Consider the following 18,027-nt stretch of genomic DNA (forward strand, 5'->3'; position numbering starts at 1 on the left):
TCCTGCAGCACTCGGCTAGAACCTCACCTCTGCCTCTGTCGCTCCATCCGGTCATCTGTCCCTACGGTCATTTTGCCAAGGAAGCTGACCTTCTCACCCACAAAGCACTCACCCCCGCATGGAGCGGTGACACCAGTTTGCAGAATCCTGGCATGTGACACTGTGCTCCAGAACAAAGGGCGGATGTGTGGCTGCTACAATAGCAGTTAGGACAGACAGATGCGGCTCCGCCCCTGGCTTCATGGCAACTTTCTCTCCAGTCTCCTTTTCCCTTTCCCTTCCGGTCCCATCCTTCACCATCACAGAAACTGACCCCCTGACCACTGGCCTCTGGAAGGAAGGGAAGACAGAGCATGGGGGCGGGACAAGTGGGAAAGGACAGGTCTGGAGGCCCAGCTCCCCAACCACAGGCCACACATGGTGACAGGGCCGCCGCCACCTGCCTGTTCAGCCAGCATGGCTCTGACAGGTGCTAACACAATGCCAACATAGCACACCGCATGTACCAACATGGACACCTGCTCAGTCCTCTGGAGCCTCCACCCAGGAGGTGTCGCCATGGGCCTCACATTGACAGCCAGGGAGATCAAGCAGTATACCATGGTCCCATTGTGCTCCAGAGCCAGCGCATGGGGACAGACGGCATTGCACTGCCACCAGGCTGTCATCTTCGCTCTGCTTGTGCAATGATGTGAGCAGAACCAGTTTTAAGTCAAACAAACCTGGGTTTGCGATCACAGCCACACAATCCCCCCAGAGCCTGTACTGTAAACATTAAACAAGACAAGTCAAGCTGCCATGCTGGGTGCACATGGGGTACACACTCAACCTCCGACGGCAACTCCACAGTCCCCCTCCTGTGCCTCTTGAGTGCGGGTACCCATGTGGTGTGGTATGAATGGGAAAATGCTGCCTGGCTTGAGAGAGAGGAGAGAGCCCCCTCAGGCAGAGCCACAATGCATAAGCAGGTGCAAGGGATATCAACCCCTCCAAAGACACTCCACTAGACATTTCAAGGGGATTTTTGATGGGATTTACAAAACTAATTCTAGGGGCCAGTGCTATGGCATAGTAAGCTAAGCATCCACCTGTGGTGATGGCATCCCATATTGGCACCAGTTCTAGTCCCAGCTGCTCCACTTCTGATTCAGCTCCCTGCTTGTAGACTGGGAAAGCAGCAGAGGTTGGCCCAAGTGCTTGGGCCTCTGCACTCTCCCGTGAGAGACCCAGAAGAAGCTCCTGGCTCCTGGCTTCACATCAATTTAGTGTCGGCTCTTGTAGCCATTTGGAAAGTGAATCAGCAGATAGAGCTCTCTGTCTCTCCTTCTTTTTATAACTCTGCCTTTCAAATAAAAAAAAATTAAGACTTTTAAAATTTATTTTTACTGGAAAGGCAGATATACAGCGAGAAGCAGAGACAGGGAGGAAGTTCTTCCGTCCGATGATTTGTTCCCCAAGTGACCACAATGGCCGGTGCTGCGCCTATCTGAAGCCAGGAGCCAGGAAGTTCCTCCAGGTCTCCCACACGGGTGCAGGGTCCCAAGGCTTTGGGCCATCCTCAACTGCTTTCCCAGGCCACAAGCAGGGAGCTGGATGGGAAGCAGGACTGCCGGTGCGTTCAAGGCAAGGACCTTAACCGCTATGCTATCACCCCGGGCCCTCAAATAAAAAATTTTTAAATGATCTTAAAACAAAAAAGTAATTGTAAAATTCATATGAGACTGTAAAAGTCCATGAAGAGTCATGACTTGGAAGTTTCCATAGTAACAAGAACACTTTAGGAACAGGGATAGAGACAGACAAAGCAATTGAATGGAAAGACCCAGAAAGATACTCCAACACAGGAAACCCCCAGACAGATGAAAAGCATGAGAATGCAATTTGGAACCTGAAGAAAACTATAGGAAAATACAGACAGGGGACCAGCTTTATGCAACAAGCATCAGGACTGGTGTAAGTTTGAATGAACCTGGATTAAAGGCTAGTGTGCTGGATGGCAGTTACACATTACACACAATTACACATTACACACAATGTGACTGGAACTAATGTCACTGATTGGTACAATTTGGAATGCTTTAAATGCAAAATCTGGGGCAGGTGTGAAGACCGCACGTAGGGCACCTGCATCCCATGCTGGAGTGTTAAGGTTTGTGTCCTAATTACAACTTCCTGCTGTGCACATCCTGGAAGGTGGCAGGTGGTGGCTCAATTAGTTGGTTTCCTTATCACACCTGGAAAAAGCCTGGATTGAATTCCAGGTCCCTGGCCTCAGTCTGGATGAGCTCTGGTTGTTATGGCATTTGGGAAGTGAATCAACAGATGAAAAATCTCCTTCTCTCTGTCATTCTACCTTTCAAATACATAAATAAGTCTTTTTTTTTTTTTTAAAGCCACGGGCCTGGCGGCATGGTCTAGTGGCTAAAGTCCTCGCCTTGAACGCGCAGGGATCCCATATGGGCGCCGGTTCTAAACCCGGCAGCTCCACTTCCTATCCAGCTCCCTGCTTGTGGCCTGGGAAAGCAGTCAAAGATGGCCCGATGCTTTGGGACCCTGCACCTGTGTGACAGACCTGGAAAGAAGCTCCTGGTACCCAGCCTCGGATCGGCGCAGCATCGGCCAGTGTGGTCATTTGGGTATTCAATAATCGGATGGAAGATCTTCCTCTCTGTCTCTCCTCCTCTCTGTATATCTGACTTTGTAATAAAAATAAATAAATCTTAAAAAAAAATTTTTTTTTTAATTTTTTAAAAAGCCCCAAGTGAGAGATAAGTGTATGGTGCAGTAGGTAAGTCAGTGCACAGGAAGCTCACATCCCATACTAGAAAGCCTGGTTCAAGGCCTGGCTCCTCCAATTCCAGCTTCTTGCTCACGTGTGCTTTGGGAGGCACCAGTTGATGGACCAAGTACTTGAGAACCTGCCACTCAGCCAGGAGACCCGCCGTGAGTCCCAGGTTCCTGGCTCCAGCCTGGCCAGTGATGGCTGCAGTGGGCATTTGGAGAATAAACCAATACATGGACGATCTCTCTGCCTCTGTATCTCTGCTTTTCAAATCAAGAGAAAATAAGTCAATTTCAAAATATACGTGTACGTGTGGAACACAGACCAATGAGGAAAAGACAAAGAACCCAAGAGATAAATGGGCAAAGGCTATAAACAGACAATTCCAGAAAGGGAAACCCCTAGTGGCCAATAAACATGAAGGCCACACAGTCAGGAAGGGGAACCATTCCACACGCCTCTGACTGGCACAGCTTTAAAAGGCCCAGGATCAAAGGTTAGCAAGAACGGCGCAAACAGGAACTCTCACACCCTGTCGGTGGGAATATAAACTTGGGATAACTACTTTGGCAACACCGAATAAAGTTTAAAATGCACATTCGAGGGATCTTCAAAAGTTCATGGGAAATGAGTAATATGAAAACACTATGTATAGACTTCAGGGTTGTTTTTTTTTTAACTAAAATAAACACCTTTGAATTCCCTCTTTGCATGAACTCCTGGAGGTGCCTGGGCACTCCTGAGTATTGTACTGCTCACAGCTAACGTGGCTGAGAGTGTTTCTCAAGTAATGTTCTCATCGCTCCATGGTCAGAGCTCATTTCTCGCTGCATCCCATAGCGCCATAACCACTGCCCTACTGTGCCGATGGAAAGGAGCTGGTTCAGAAACTAATTAACTGTTGGCGATGTGGATTCTACTCACACTTGTTTTCTTACGCAGACACCCTGTTCAGGTTAACTGTTGTCTTGCGAAACTGGGAATCAGCACGCTGTGGTGTAGCCACATCACTGAATGCCACACAGCAGCTAACATGAAAGAACGCATGTGCAAAAATAGACTCCAATCCCAAAGGCATAATATCAAGTGAGAAATAAACTTCAGAAAGGCTTGTACAATAAGATACCCATAATGTGGGCCTGGCGGCTAAAGTCCTCGCCTTGAACATGCCAGGATCCCATATGGGTGCCAGTTCTAATCCCGGCAGCTCCACTTCCCATCCAGCTCCCTGCTTGTGGCCTGGGAAAGCAGTTGAGGACAGCCCAAAGCCTTGGGACCCTGCACCCACGTGGGAGACCTGGAAGAGCTTCCTGGTTCCTGGCTTCGGATTGGTGCAGCACCGGCCATGGCACTCACTTGGAGAGTGAATCATCGGACAGAAGAGCTTCCTCTCTGTCTCTCCTCCTCTCTGTATATCTGACTTTGTAATGAAAATAAAAATAAATCTTGGAAAAAAAAAACTTTAAAAAGATACCCATAATGTGAAAATTTAAACATACAGGGACCTGGTTCAATGGCTCAATTGGTTGATCCTCCCCATGCTTGTGCAGGCATCCCACATGGGCACGCTTGTGTCCTAGCTGTTCCACTTTCTATCCAGTTTCTTGCTTGTGGCTGGAAAAGATGGCCCAGAAGTCTTGGGACTCTGCACCTGCGTGGGAAACTCAGAGGAGGCTCCTGGCTTCAGATTGGCTTGGATCCAGCCTTTGTGGTCATTTGGGGAGTGAGCCAACAGATGGGAGATCTTTCTCTCTGTCTCTCCTTCTCTCTGTAAATTTGCCTTTCCAGTAAGAATAAATCTCAAAAAAAAACAAAAAAAGAAAGAAAATTTAAACACACAACTTAACACTATAAATGTCCACATATGTGTATATATATGTCTATATATGATAATTCCTAGGAATAACTCCTGTATTTTTCTAATATGCAGAAAGAACTTGCTATAATTTCTTCACAAATGTTGTAGTGAGGCCTGCAGCAGTAGGCCTCGCCTTGCACACATTAGGATCCCATATGGGCCCCAGTACATATACCGGCGGCACCGCTTCCCATCCAGCTCCCTGCTTGTGGCCTGGGAAAGCAGTCAAGGACGGCCCAATGCCTTGGGACCCTGCATCCGCGTGAGAGACCCAGAAGAAGCTCCTGGCTCCTGGCTTTGGCTCAGCTCAGCTCCAACCATTGCTGCCACTTGGGGAGTGAATCATCAGATGGAAGATCTTCCTCTCTGTCTCTCCTCCTCTCTGTACATCTGCCTTTCCAATAAAAATAAATCTTAAAAAGCAAAAACAAAAAAAGTTCTAGTGGGAGAGCAAGAAAACGGAATCGACGTGAGAGCTGTAGAATTCAATGTTATCTGACAGATTCCAGGGTTTCACCAAAGGCAAAGGCAAACAGGTTGGAACGTTAATTCCAGGCTCTGAGCTCGCGGTGATCCATTACATTACTCTCCAGCTCTTCTGCATTGCTGAAGTCTCTGCCTCAACATTTCCAGCAAAGCATTGGCAAGTTCATCAGCCAAGAGCAAAAGCTGAAGGAAAGTAGGGCAACTGAGCAACAGCACTGTGACATCCACTGAGGGCAGAGAGGGACACAGGCCCCACCAAGCTACGGGATGTGCAGGCTTTGAGCCAAGGCCTGTGGGGACCCCACAGGGCAAGCTGTTGTGAGAAATAAAAAGATGTGCAGCCCTCTAGCTCCCCTTGAGCTCACACAGGGATAGACCAGCGGCCAAGGCCAAGGCAATTCTATTTGCTGTGGCAGGAAGTGCAAGGGGAACAGGGAGAGAATTGGAGAGGAAGGGCAGGAAGGGCTGACAGGGTCTGCAAAGTTGGAAATGAAGTGGAGGCCAGATTTCACAGCCAAGAGAGAGGCGATCAGAACAGCCCATTTGCTGTGCGAAGGTTAAAGTACCTGGAGCAGGTGGGGAACCTCTCTGTTCAACTTGATGAAAACAATTCTACCAGCTCTGGGACTGTGCCCTTCCAGCCCCCACCTGCTGCTCACAGCAGTGGCCGTGGTGGGTACAGCGTGGTCCCACTGCTCAGGTTGTGACCAATGACAGCAGAGGCAGAGATGCAGCCTGAGTGGGGCCATCCATGTCTCATCTGGAGAATCTGACCCAGGACTACCAGACAACAAATATCATCACACGGAAGATGCAGCAGCTAGGCGCTGTTGGCATGAGGTCACCTTTCACCACCCGAGTAGCCAGAGAAGTGGAGCTGCGTGAAGAGAAGAGAAGCCGCAGCACAGAGAGGAATCGCTGACAGCCACGAGGACTCCTTGCTTCCCACTTTAATACTCCCATGACCTCTGGGGTCACATGACTTTGCCTGTGGCTTAGTCTGATTTCCCTCTTGCAGCCAGAATTCTCCCTAACATGAAGGACGACCAGAGACAGCACAGCAGAGAAGTTGCTTGCTCTCTGTTTAAGCACTCACCAGCCCCTTCTCACCACTTCACGTGGACCACTTGAACACTGGCCATCATTTTTGATTCTCAAAAGTTTTTTCCCAAAGGCATTTTAAAGAGAAAAGGCAAACAAATCTACAAAATCAGAAAGGGATTCTGTTAGGAAACTGGGACATGTTTCTCCCGGAAACTGTGAGAAATGTGGAGCTCTACGTGGGTTCATAGATCTAGTTTACCTACAACCCCACAGGATGCATCTCAAGCCAACCCTCTCTGCATCTCTTGGTGACCACCCTGGTGCCCAGGCCACTGGCACCTCTCACCTAGACCACCATAGTAGCCCCAAACTGGGCTTCCACTGTCCCCTGCACCTCTCTCTCTTTTTTAAAGATTTACTTATTTTTATTACAAAGTCAGCTATACAGAGAGGAGGAGAGACAGAGAGGAAGATCTTCCGTCCAATGATTCACTCCCCAAGTGAGCGCAACAGCCGGTGCTGCGCTGATCCAAAGCTGGGAGCCTCTTCCAGATCTCCCATACAAGTGCAGGGTCCCGAGGCCTTGGACCGTCTTCTACTGCCTTCCCAAGCCACTAGTAAGGAGCTGGATGAAAAGCAGGGCCGCCGGGATTAGAACCAGTGCCCGTATGGGATCCCGGTGCATGCAAGGCAAGGACTTTAGCCACTAGGCTACCATGCTGGGCCCTCCTGCACCCCTCTTACAATCCACTGTTCACAAAAGAGATCTTCCAGAAAGATAGCTCACACCTGCTATTCTCCTGCTTGAAACCTCCCAATAAAAGGGGTACCTGCCCTCCCAGTTAAGATGCCAGGCAGAATGCCCATATCTCACACCCCAAGGCCAGAGCTAAAGACCCAGTGGTAGCTCCTCATTCCAGATTTCTGCTAATGAGAGGCATAAGGCAATGGCTCAAGTGGTTAGGTTCCTGCCGAGGTTGAGTTTTCAGCTCCCAGCCTTGACCTCAGCCCAAACTCGGCCATTAACAGCATTTGGGGAGTGAATCAGCAAATGAGCAAGTACTCTCTCTCTTTCTCACATTGTGTCTCTGTCTCTCTATTAACATCAATAACAATAAACAAGAGACTCCTGGCAGCTTTGCAGGATATATAGAAGGAAACCACGGCCCCTCCTGCGATGCAAGCCCCAGCCTGATGCACCTGCTGCTTCTCTGCCAGATGCTTCCCTCGTTTCTCTGAACCACAGTCACCTTGTCCCAGCCTCGGAACCTCTGTGCTTTGTTCCCCTGCCTGATCCCTCTCTCCCTCATTCTCCCCCATGCTCGTTCCTTCTCACCCTCAGGTCCCCAGCTTCAACACCTCCTCTTCAAAGCCCATTCTATCCAGAACAGGAGCCCCCTCAGCTGCTCTCCATCACTGCACCCAATTTACTCCCACATGGCCTCCTAGAGAGTACCTAGTGCACCTGTTCGCTTGGAGACCCCTTTCCTTCCCAGGATGCTACTTAAGGGAGCAGCAACCTGAGCTGCCTTGTGCTCTGCAGTATCTGTGGGATCTATGGAAGGCCCGGAAAGTTGCAGTAGTCCGGTGTTTGATGAAATGATGGCTGAAATATTTCACAAGTTAGAAAAAACAAAACTATTACAATACTAATACACAGTAAACTAATATTAAATAAATATGTTAAACAGAGCCAAAAACACAATGACTTAATATGAACTGAGCAATGCACTAAATGCCTTATATCCAGTTTTCTTTTCTTTTTCTTTAAAGATTTATTTATTTTTATTACAAAGTCAGATATACAAAGAGGAAGAGAGACAGAGAGGAAGATCTTCCATCCAATGACCTAAATGATTTTTTTATTGATAAAATGCACTCCCACCCTTTGGTTCACTCCTCAAATCCTGCAACAGCTGATCTGAGCTGGGCTGAAACTGGAGACTGGGAATTACATCCTGGTCTCCCTTGAGGGAGGTTGAGACCCAGTTAGTGGAGCCCTCATCTTGTCTCCCAGGGAGTGGTTAGCAGGAAGCTAAAACCCATGTAGTTTTCCTACAGGGCTATTCTGATGATTAAGAAAATTGGATATAGGGCCTGGCGGCGTGGCCTAGCAGTCAAGTCCTCGCCTTGAACGCTCCGGGAACCCATATGGGCGCTGGTTCTAAACCTGGCGGCTCCACTTCCCATCCAGCTCCCTGCTTGTGGCCTGGGAAAGCAGTTGAGGATTGACCAAAGCCTTGGGACCCTGCACCCATGTGAGGAACCCGGAAGAGGTTCCTGGTTCCCGGCTTCAGATTGGTGCAGCACTGGCCGTTGCACCCACTTGGGAAGTGAATCATTGGACAGAAGATCTTCCTGTCTGTCTCTCCTCCTCTCTGTATATCTGACTTTGTAATAAAAAAAAAAAATCTTAAAAAAAGAAATCATTTAAGATAATTTCTTTAAAAATGAAATATGAGCTATTTTGGTATAAAAACAATTTTGAAATTTATGCATTCCTTCACATATTAAGTATATTTTTGTATCTCCAATTTTTTGACAGCAAAATAAACTCATACTATTAATTCCATTTACTGTCTCTTTTTTTAAAAAAATTTATTCAAATTATTCAAATCATTCTGATTATTCAATTTATTCCATTTTCATGAGCCCCTGGGGCAGGGATCTAGCGAGGCTCAAGTCGCCTGGCCCTGGTCCTTGGTCCTGCCCATGAGTGAAAAGGGAGTAGCAGTGGATGCAGACACTGATGCACATGGAGAATGGAGCAGCCCGTTTGGTACTGTAACAGAGGAAGGAGAACGGAGCAAACTAGACAACTACTCCAACAAAGGATGACAGCAAAAATCCGGGTGAATGGAGACTTGAGGTCAACTATGGCAGCCAATGGACACTGGGAGGGTTGCCTCACCCTTGGATCAGTGAAATCGGCAGCATTTCAGAACTGTGCAAACCACTTGAACAGAACCCTCAGAACATGCGCTATAGTGAGACCCTGGGTTGATACTGAATGGCGGTTCCCCATCCCTGGGTACTGTCACATTTGGGAGGCTGGGTGTGGCTTCCCCCTTTTATCTCTTCCTTTCCCCCAGAGACAAGAAGAAATGGAGAATTAGGCAACAATGATTTCACCCACTTTTCCCTGATCCTTCCCTCCCGGACCAACCCTGCAATCACCATCAATAAATAAAATAAACTTTAAAAATATATATTTTTACTTGAAAGGCATATTTATAGAGAGAAGTAGAGACAGGGAGAGAGAGAGCTTCCATCCAATAGTTCACACCCCCCACATGGCTGCAATGACCGGAGCTGAGCCAATGCAAATAATTTAGAACCAGCATTGCAGTGTAACGAGTTAAGCTGCTGCCTATGACACCAGTATCCTATATAGGCACTGGTTTATATCCCAGCTGCTCTACTTCCAATACAACTCCTTGCTAATGTGCATGGGAAAGCAGCAGAGGATGGCCCAAATATTTGAGTCACTGCAGTCATGTGGGAGACCCAGATGAAGCTCCTAGGTCTTGGTTTCAGATTGGCCCTTCTCTAGCCATTGTGGCTGCTTGGGAAATGAAACAGTGGGTGGAAAATTTCTCTCCCTCTCTCTCTCTGTTTTTCAAATAAATAGATAAATGATTACCGAACTGCTTGAAAGGCAAGGTGATAGCAAGCTGCTAGTCCATTCCCTAATATGAACAAGAGACAGGGCTGGGTCAGGCTGAAGCCAAGAGCCCAGAATTCCATGCAGGTCTCCCACATGGGCAGCAGCAAGCAATTCTTAACCCCATCATCTGCTGTAGTCGTAGGAAGCTGGATCAGAAGCAGAGCAGTTGGGACCCCATCCCAGGCAGCAGCATAACTTGTGGCATCACAAGTCCTGTCCCCATGAACTTTTCTAGGTATCCTATTTTTCTTGCAGATTAGACTGCTATGTGAAAGTGAGGTACAGAGAGCCCAAGGTTGGAAATTCCTTTCCCTTAGATGACAAGGCTCTACCTCACTGCCTCTGGCCAGCATTGTCGTGCTTATAGACTCCACTGTGTTTAGGTGTGTTATATTTTATGTGTAGCTTCATGGCTCCCAACCCCTGAAATTGATATGACTATGCCTTGCTGTGGGTCCTTCTGTGATCCATGACCTGGTTAATCAATGAGCCCTTTCAACCCGGAAACTTATGTCCAGCCATTGCAGGAAATTTTTCTGGCTCTGATGATTCCATGCCACCTTTCCCCGTGTTCTCTTCCTGAAACTCCTGTTAATCAGACATAAGCCTCCTTATGCCGCGTCTCTAACTTTATTTGCTCTCCTTTTTTTTTCTAATTCTGTGGATTTTTGTTCCAATATTGGGGATTTCCTTAACATTACAGTCACCCCTCTAGAGTATCTTTTATTCTAAGAGCTCTCTTTGATTGCTGCTTTTATTCACATTCTGTTCTAGTGCCATGGATATGGATCTCTTTTCACTTCTCCGAAGACAATAATTGAAGTTTCTTTTTTTTAAGTCTTTCTCTGCTCCTTGTATTGCTTTTCTCTACGTTCCTTTTCATCCAGTCTGTTCTGGTCAGTTATTCACTCTGAAAGGTTTGTCTGGGATGGCCTTTGACTTTTTTTTAATTTATTGGAAAGTCAAATTTACAGAGAAGACAGAGAAAAAGATCTTCCATCCACTGGTTCACTCCTTAAGTGGCCGCAACGGCTAGAGCTGAGCCAATCTGAAGCCAGGAGCTTTTTCTGGGTCTCCCAAGAGGATGCAGGGTCCCAAGGCCTTAGGCCATCCTCTACTGCTTTCCCAGGCCACTACAGAGTGCTAGAAGGGAAGTGGAAGTGGAGCAGCCAGGATATAAGCTTATGCCCATATGGGATCCCAGTGCACACAAGCCAAGGACTTTAACCTCTAAGTTGCCATGCCAGGTCCAAAGGCCTTTGCCTTAGTGTGTGTATTTATACTGGGAAGACTGGGAAAAGGCAGAGGTATAGCACAGTGTGTCTACCGGTGGCTTCAACAGTAAGTCACAGGAGGCATCCTGGCTTGTCAGATCCCGAAATATCAATGTCAAGGTCTTTTCCCTTGGTCAGTGTTTGCAGAGACAGAGCAGAAAATAAACTGCCCCAGGTTTGAAAAGGCATAGATGTGCCCCCAAGGGCATGGGTGTTGAAGGTCTGGTTCCTAGGGCAGTACTGGGCTGGTTTTTGTTTGTGTATTTTGTTTTGCTTTTTGAAAGACAGAGATACACAGAGACAGATGGACAGAGAAAGAGTTCTACCATCCCTGATTCCCTCCCCAGTTGGCAGCAATGGCCAAAGCTGGGCCAAATCCAAGCCAGAAACCAAGAGCTTCTTCTGGGGTTTCCCACATGGGTACAGGGACCCAAACAAGTGGCTGCTTTCCCAGGCACACTAGCAGGGAGCTGGATCAGAAGTGTAGCAGCTGATACACACAAGGGACATGACCGTTCATTGAGGCCTGCAGAGGACATCTAGGATCATGGCAGAGGATGGAGGGCTGACCAAATTGGACAACTCTCCCAACCAAGCTTTGACAGCAAGCATCTGAGCAAGTGAGACTCTAAGGTGGACTATGTCAGCCAATGGACCTTGGAAGATTTCCAACCTTTGCGCAAAAAATCAACAGCATCTCAGAACTTTGAAACAACTTGGACAGTACCCTTGGAACATGTTCCCCACTGGGGACCACACGAAGACAGGGAGTGGCCATCCCCCAATCCCAGGTACTGATGCAGTTAGACTGCTGGAAGCAGCCTTCTCCCTTCTCTCCTCCCTTCCTCCAGATACAGGAAGAAAACACAATTGGAAATCAGGGTCTCATCCACTTTCCCCCATTCCTTGACCCTTCCCATTCTAACCAGTGATCCATACGGGCAGACATCCTTCACAACTAAATAAACACCATCAAAAATAAATTTATTTTTTAAAAAAAGGTGGAGTAGCCAGGACTTAAACCAGTGGGGCTGCCAGCACTTTAGGCTGTAGCTTTTACTCACACTGCAACACTGACCCCTGCTACAGAATCTGCAAGAAGGCAGAGTCTAGTAGATGCTTGGGTCATGCCATGGATGGCGGTGGGGAGCCAGGCTCTGTGCTGATTCATCAGAATTTTGAATCTCCAGAACTGAGAGTTAAACAGACCCCTCTGCTCTATACAGTCAGCCTGTGCCTGGGATTCTGTGAGAGAAACTAGTAGGGGAGCTGCTGTTCTCATTCTGGGAGCAGGGGTTTCAATGTGCGGTGCAGACTGGTCACCTTAAAGCTGGCTTTCTCTAGATCAGCTGCTCCCCTGTTTCTCACCATGTTTCTCCTGCCAGGGTGGAGACACAGCAGACATGTGAGTGAGCACATAGGGAAATGAACAGTATGATCATTCTTCAAACGTCCAACAAAATCCCGGTTTCTAGCCTGAGTCATTTCATTCCACCTCCCAAGGCTTCCCCACATCTCCAATTACTGAGCTGTGTGGAACTGTAAAGAGTGAAGCTGCCCCCTCATCAGTATGTCCCGCTGCAGGCCTAAACAGCTCAACCCCTTCTCTCTGCTGAAGCATTACTCACCTATCTGTTTTCTGACTTCGGAAACCATGCTGATATTTTTACTATCTCCTATCTCTTCTCCTGTCCTCTTTGTCCTTGAGGATTTGTCCCATTGTCTTATGTGTTCTTACTTTGTTTTTAAAGATTTATTTTTATTTATTTATTTTTTTATTAGAAAGGTGGATATACAGAGAAGAGAGACAGAGAGGAAGATCTTCCGTCCGATGATTCACTCCCCAAGTGAGCGCAACGGCCGATGCTATGCCGATCTGAAGCCAGGAGACTCTTTCGGGTCTCCCACGTGGGTGCAGGGTCCCAAAGCTTTGGGCCGTCCTCGACTGCTTTCCTGGGCCACAGGCAGGGAGCTGGAAGGGAAGCGGGGCTGCCGGGATAGAACCGGTGCCCATATGGGATCCCGGGTGTGCAAGGCGAGGACCTTAACCACTTGCGCTATCGCGCCGGACCCCATGTATTCTTACTTTATTGATGTCTAAGAAGAGGCAGCTGTTCGGTGAGTGCTTGGGACAATGCAGGGTCTGGAGTCCCAGCTCCACTTTGGATCTAGCTTCTTGTTAATGAGCCCCCTGGAAAGGCAGCAGATGATGGCTCCAGCATGTGAGTCCCTGCCACCCATCAGAGAAATCTGAATAGAGTTTCAGGCTCCTGGCTCTAACGGAGTCCACACTGGATGTTGCAGGCATTTGGAAGTGAACCAGGAAATGAAAGATCTCTCCCTGTCTCTCTGCCTTCCAAATAAAATGAAAATTTAAACATTGAAGTCTAAAGAGGAAATGACAAAAAGCCCACAGATCTACTGCTTTTAATCATCTTGAGCTTCCTCTTCTTACTCCCCACTGACTCCGCATTTGCAATCACTGCCAAGAGCTGAGTTCACAAAACAAAGAAATACACATTCAAGGTTAAAGAAGCTACATATCTCCACAAGCACTGAGCATATATAGGACATGGATTACAAAGGCTAAGAGTAGGGGCCAGCATGGTGGCACAGTTAGTTAAACCAATGCTTAACAACGATGGCATCCCACACCAGAGTGTCAGTTCAAGTCCTGGCTGCTCTACTTCTGATCCAGCTCCCTGTTAACGGTCTGGGAAAAGCAGTGGAAGATGGCCCACATCCTTGAGACCCTGTCACCCAAGTGGGAGACCCTGATAAAGCTCCTGATTCATGGCGTTTGCCTGGCCTAGCCCTGACCACTGCAGCCATCTGGGAGTGAATCAGCCAATGGAAAATCTCCCTTCCTCTGTCTCCCCCTCTCTCTGCCACCTTGTCTTTCAAATAAATAAACCTTTCAAATAAATAAAGAAAAAGTGATAAATTTGGAAATTCACAGGATGGATACAATAGCCACATTAGTTGATCTCCACCACAGTTGTTACCTAAAATACTAAACTTCTCTAAACTAGAATTTAGAGGCTTAGAGTCCATTTTTAGTGAATTTTCCCAACACTTAAGATATATAATTAAGTTGGGAAATAACTGAGCAAGAACATGCTCCAAAAGGACCCTGACCTATTTTTAAAAGTCCAGGACCCAAAGCAGTAGCCTAGCAGCTGAAGTCCTTGCCTTATACACACTGGGATCCCATATGGGCACCAGTTCTAATACCAGCAGCCCCATTTCCCATCCATCTTCCTGCTTGTGGCGTGGGAAAACAATTGAGAACAGCCCAAAGCCTGGGGACCCTACACGTGCATGGGAGACCCAGAGGAGCTTCCTAGCTCCTGGCTTTGGATCGGTGCAGCTCTGGCCATTGTGGTCACTTGGTGAGTGCATCAACAGAGGGAAAGTCTTGCTCTCTGTCTCTCCTCCTCTCTGTATATCTGACTTTCCAATTAAGAAAGAAAAAAAAGAAAGAAAGAAAGAAAACTTGAACAGTTGGGGGACCCTGATGTAGAAGTAGCAAACCCAGTGTTGCTGACAACATAAAGAATCCACCCTTCAAACACTAAGAGTGATTCCCTGGGCTTAGAACTTTCTGGAGCCTTGTTTGTTGGCTGCATTCACTGACCGAGTAGCAGAAACAGAGACAGAAATGAATGCAGGTGAGGAAGCTCCCACCTGCTAGCTCACTCCTCCAACACCAACAAAGCTCTGGGAGCACTAGGAGCTTAAAGGCTAGGAGCCTGGAGATCAGCTCAAGCCTCCCGGGTGCATGGCAGGAGCGCCGTCCCTGCGGCCATCGCTGGGGCCTCCCAGGTGCATGCTTGCAGGAAGCTGGAGTCAGGAGTGGAACCAGCATCAAACCCACTCTACACAGGACACAAACACCTCAACCACCAGGCCATGCGCATGCTCCTGCTTGACTTTTTTTTTTAATTACTATTATTACAATAATTATTTTTATTTTTTGAGGATTTTTACATAATTGATTAGGGTGATAAGGGTCAAGGTCTACAGGAAGCTGGGTGAAGCCATACCCTGGGATGGAGAACAGACATCCAACACCACCCCAGAGTCCCTGCTGTGGGTCATACTCTGAGGGTCCTGCCCAAGAGGTTGTGATAGTTCAACAGTTCTGAATTACTGCTGATCTCACCACTCCAAGCACAATGAAATCTCTCCAGAATCCACCGGCTATAACTCTCAAGTACAGAAATGTCTTCTGCTATCATTACATTTTTCCAACGCTGAAAAGTGTCCTTTTAAAAAAATTCAGAGCCTGGTATTATAGCCTAGTGGCAAAGAGTCCTCGCCTCGCATGTGCTGGCATCCCATATGGGCACCAGTTCATATCCTGGTTGCCCTACTTCCCATCCAGCTCCCTGCTTGTGGCAGGGAAAAGCAGTCAAGGACGACGCAAAGCCTTGGGACCCTGCACCCTTGTGGGAGACCCAGAAGAAGTTCCTAGCTCCTGGCTTCAAATTGGCTCAGCTCTAACCATTGTGACTGACTATTTGAGGAGTGAGCCAGTGGATGGAAGATCTTTCATTTTGTATCTCCTTCTCTCTGTAAAGCTACCTTTCCAATAAAAATAAATCAATCTTTTCAAAATTTTAATGAGCCATTTTTAGAACAGTTTTGAGTTGACAATAAAACTGAGCAGACAGTACAGGGGCAGTTCTAAGAAGCCTCTCATTTAAATGTCAGTAATGACTGCTCCTGGTAGCCCTGCTGGCATGCTAATGTGAGCCGGGCATCCTTCCACACTGACAGGGCACCCACCGCCCAGCTGCCCGCACATACCGTTCCTGTACAGCTTTGGAGTACGCCCCAGCATTCAGCACCTTTCTGATCCAGTCACAGATGTGAGAGCTCTCTCCTGGGCACCGTGGGAGTCCAAAGACACCTAGAACAGTTAGAGACAGAAATCCATTCCTTTGAGAAATCATACACTGAGGACCTACCGTACGGAAGGCACTGGGAGTCCACCCCTGATTTCCTGCAGTTTTTCATCCAGGAAAATAAAGCACTGAGAATAGATGTTACTGCAAGCTTCCTCCTGGCGCTGCCGCCAGGTCTGCACAACTGCTCTTTCCTGGGCATGTGCTTCCTCCACATTAAGTTGGACTTAGTCTCAGCTCTCAGGGCACATCAGGGGAGGCCCATCTGACCACTCACACCAAGCGGTGCCTGGCCCCAGGCCCTCCCCCTCCTCCCCTTTCTTTCATCCTCTTTCAAGCAGCCTTGTGGCTAACACTGTTGGAAGTGTCAAGCACAGTTCTAAGGTCGGCCCTTGCTATCCGCACGGGAGTGGGCCCAAGATCTCCTGTGAATACACAGTCTGCAGTGATGTTCAACTCCCTTATGTAAAGCAGGGGCTAATATTTGCATGACACCTACACACAACCTCCTGTCTACTTTAAGTCACCACTAGATTACCTGTAATACCTAAGACCGTTTAAATGACATGTAAATAGCTATGCCACTGCATTTTTCAGGAATAATGACAAGGAAAAATATCTGTATATTTCAGGACAGTCGTAATTTGCTCTTTGAATATCTTCAAGCCATGGTTGGTTAAATTCACGATGTGGGAAGGAAGGAAGGCTACAGAAGGCTGTTTGCCCCACATCACAGGGAGAGAACTTTAACACAGACAGGCTAAATACTTCATCAAGGCTAGGCTGGAAGGGTGTGAGCCAGGATCTGAATGCATGCGCTTTGGCTCTGCAGCCTGCTTAAGAACTACAGTCACTGTCCTCACTCCCTGAATATCTGCAGGGTGACGATCAGGGGTGGGGAATGTGCACTCCACAGGCCAGACAGCGCCTACACAGTCACTTGGTCTGGGTCTGCCACTGGAACTGCAGGTGGGACCTGAAATTCAAAACTACTGATCATTATCTCTAGAAGGCTAAGTTTTAAGTTGATGATTTTGTACAGCCTGTTACAAATACGCAAATAGCCATTGATGGGGGCAGGTGGAGTTTCCCACTTCTGGAATCAAAAAAAAGTTCCACCAATTTGTGTTTTTATTTGCCACCTATCCCTTCACTTCACCCTCTGGAAAAACCCCCAGGAGATGAGCAAGGAAATACTTTAGTTCCCTTATCTGTGAAAGGGATGTAAGATTCCCCATGACTTCCCAGTGACTCACAGGTTGCCCCTGGCTCTGGATTTCCTGATTGCAAACAGAATCCTCTACGGCTGCATTCCACCAGCTGGGAAATACCCCTGCACCTGACAGAGGTAAAATTCTGTCCCCCAACTCCAGCCTCTTCCCAAAGTAGGCAATTCTGTCCAAACAGGAACCCTGCTGTTTTTCAAAGGGTTTCACAACTCCTGTCACTTTTAGTGTCAACAAAAGCTTCCACACTATTCCCTGTGTGAGCCTGAGTTCAACAGGACGCCACTGACACTAAACAACAGGAAAGTCTGCTAAACACCTCCAGCACACCTGCCACACAGTTTCAGACAGCCACAAGAACCATGACCATGACCTGAAAGATGAGTGGGTGGCCTACGTTACAGGTCTCTGGAATCCTAAGTTTCCTCGATTTGCTCATCCTGCTGTGTTCAACGAAATGGGTTTTGCAAGGATGGCTGATTTTCTATGAGAGTGGGGCTGCTGGCTTTTGGGTTTTTAAACAAGTTGTCCTGTGGGTTTCAAAGAAGAGGTACAAGGGTCAACATTACCTTGATGTTGTCCACCAACAGAGATGAGATTGTTCATGTGAGGTGATGGGCATCTCTGTGCCACTGCTCTCCTGGGAGAGGGAAGGGGGTTATGAGCTCTGGCTGACATGCAGAAATAAGCAACATCAACCACCTGCTCCACAGAAGTGACGCAAAGCCAATGAGCCTCATGCGTCTCCTCTCATTCAGGCAAATACAAATCTCCATTCCT

The 18,027-nt window shown here is 47.7% G+C and overlaps 1 protein-coding gene across 3 annotated transcripts in view; it reads right to left on the minus strand.

Annotated features, from left to right (window-relative positions):
- Window positions 1-18,027, minus strand: part of PPT1 (palmitoyl-protein thioesterase 1) — a 30,647-nt gene that overhangs the window by 6,368 nt on the left and 6,252 nt on the right. For 2 of the 3 annotated variants that reach the window (XM_040974290.1, XM_040974289.1), the window contains exons 4-5: window positions 17,817-17,887; window positions 15,924-16,026 (exon numbers count right to left, since the gene is read on the minus strand). In XM_040974290.1, coding sequence (XP_040830224.1) covers window positions 15,924-16,026; window positions 17,817-17,887 — 174 coding nt within the window. The remainder of the gene's footprint in view (window positions 1-15,923; window positions 16,027-17,816; window positions 17,888-18,027) is intronic. The other variant, XM_040974291.1, reaches the window with a different exon arrangement.

This window comes from Ochotona curzoniae, unplaced genomic scaffold (assembly GCF_017591425.1).
Source record: "Ochotona curzoniae isolate NIBS_2020 unplaced genomic scaffold, NIBS_Ocur_1.0 contig_2404, whole genome shotgun sequence".
Lineage (NCBI taxonomy): Eukaryota > Metazoa > Chordata > Mammalia > Lagomorpha > Ochotonidae > Ochotona > Ochotona curzoniae.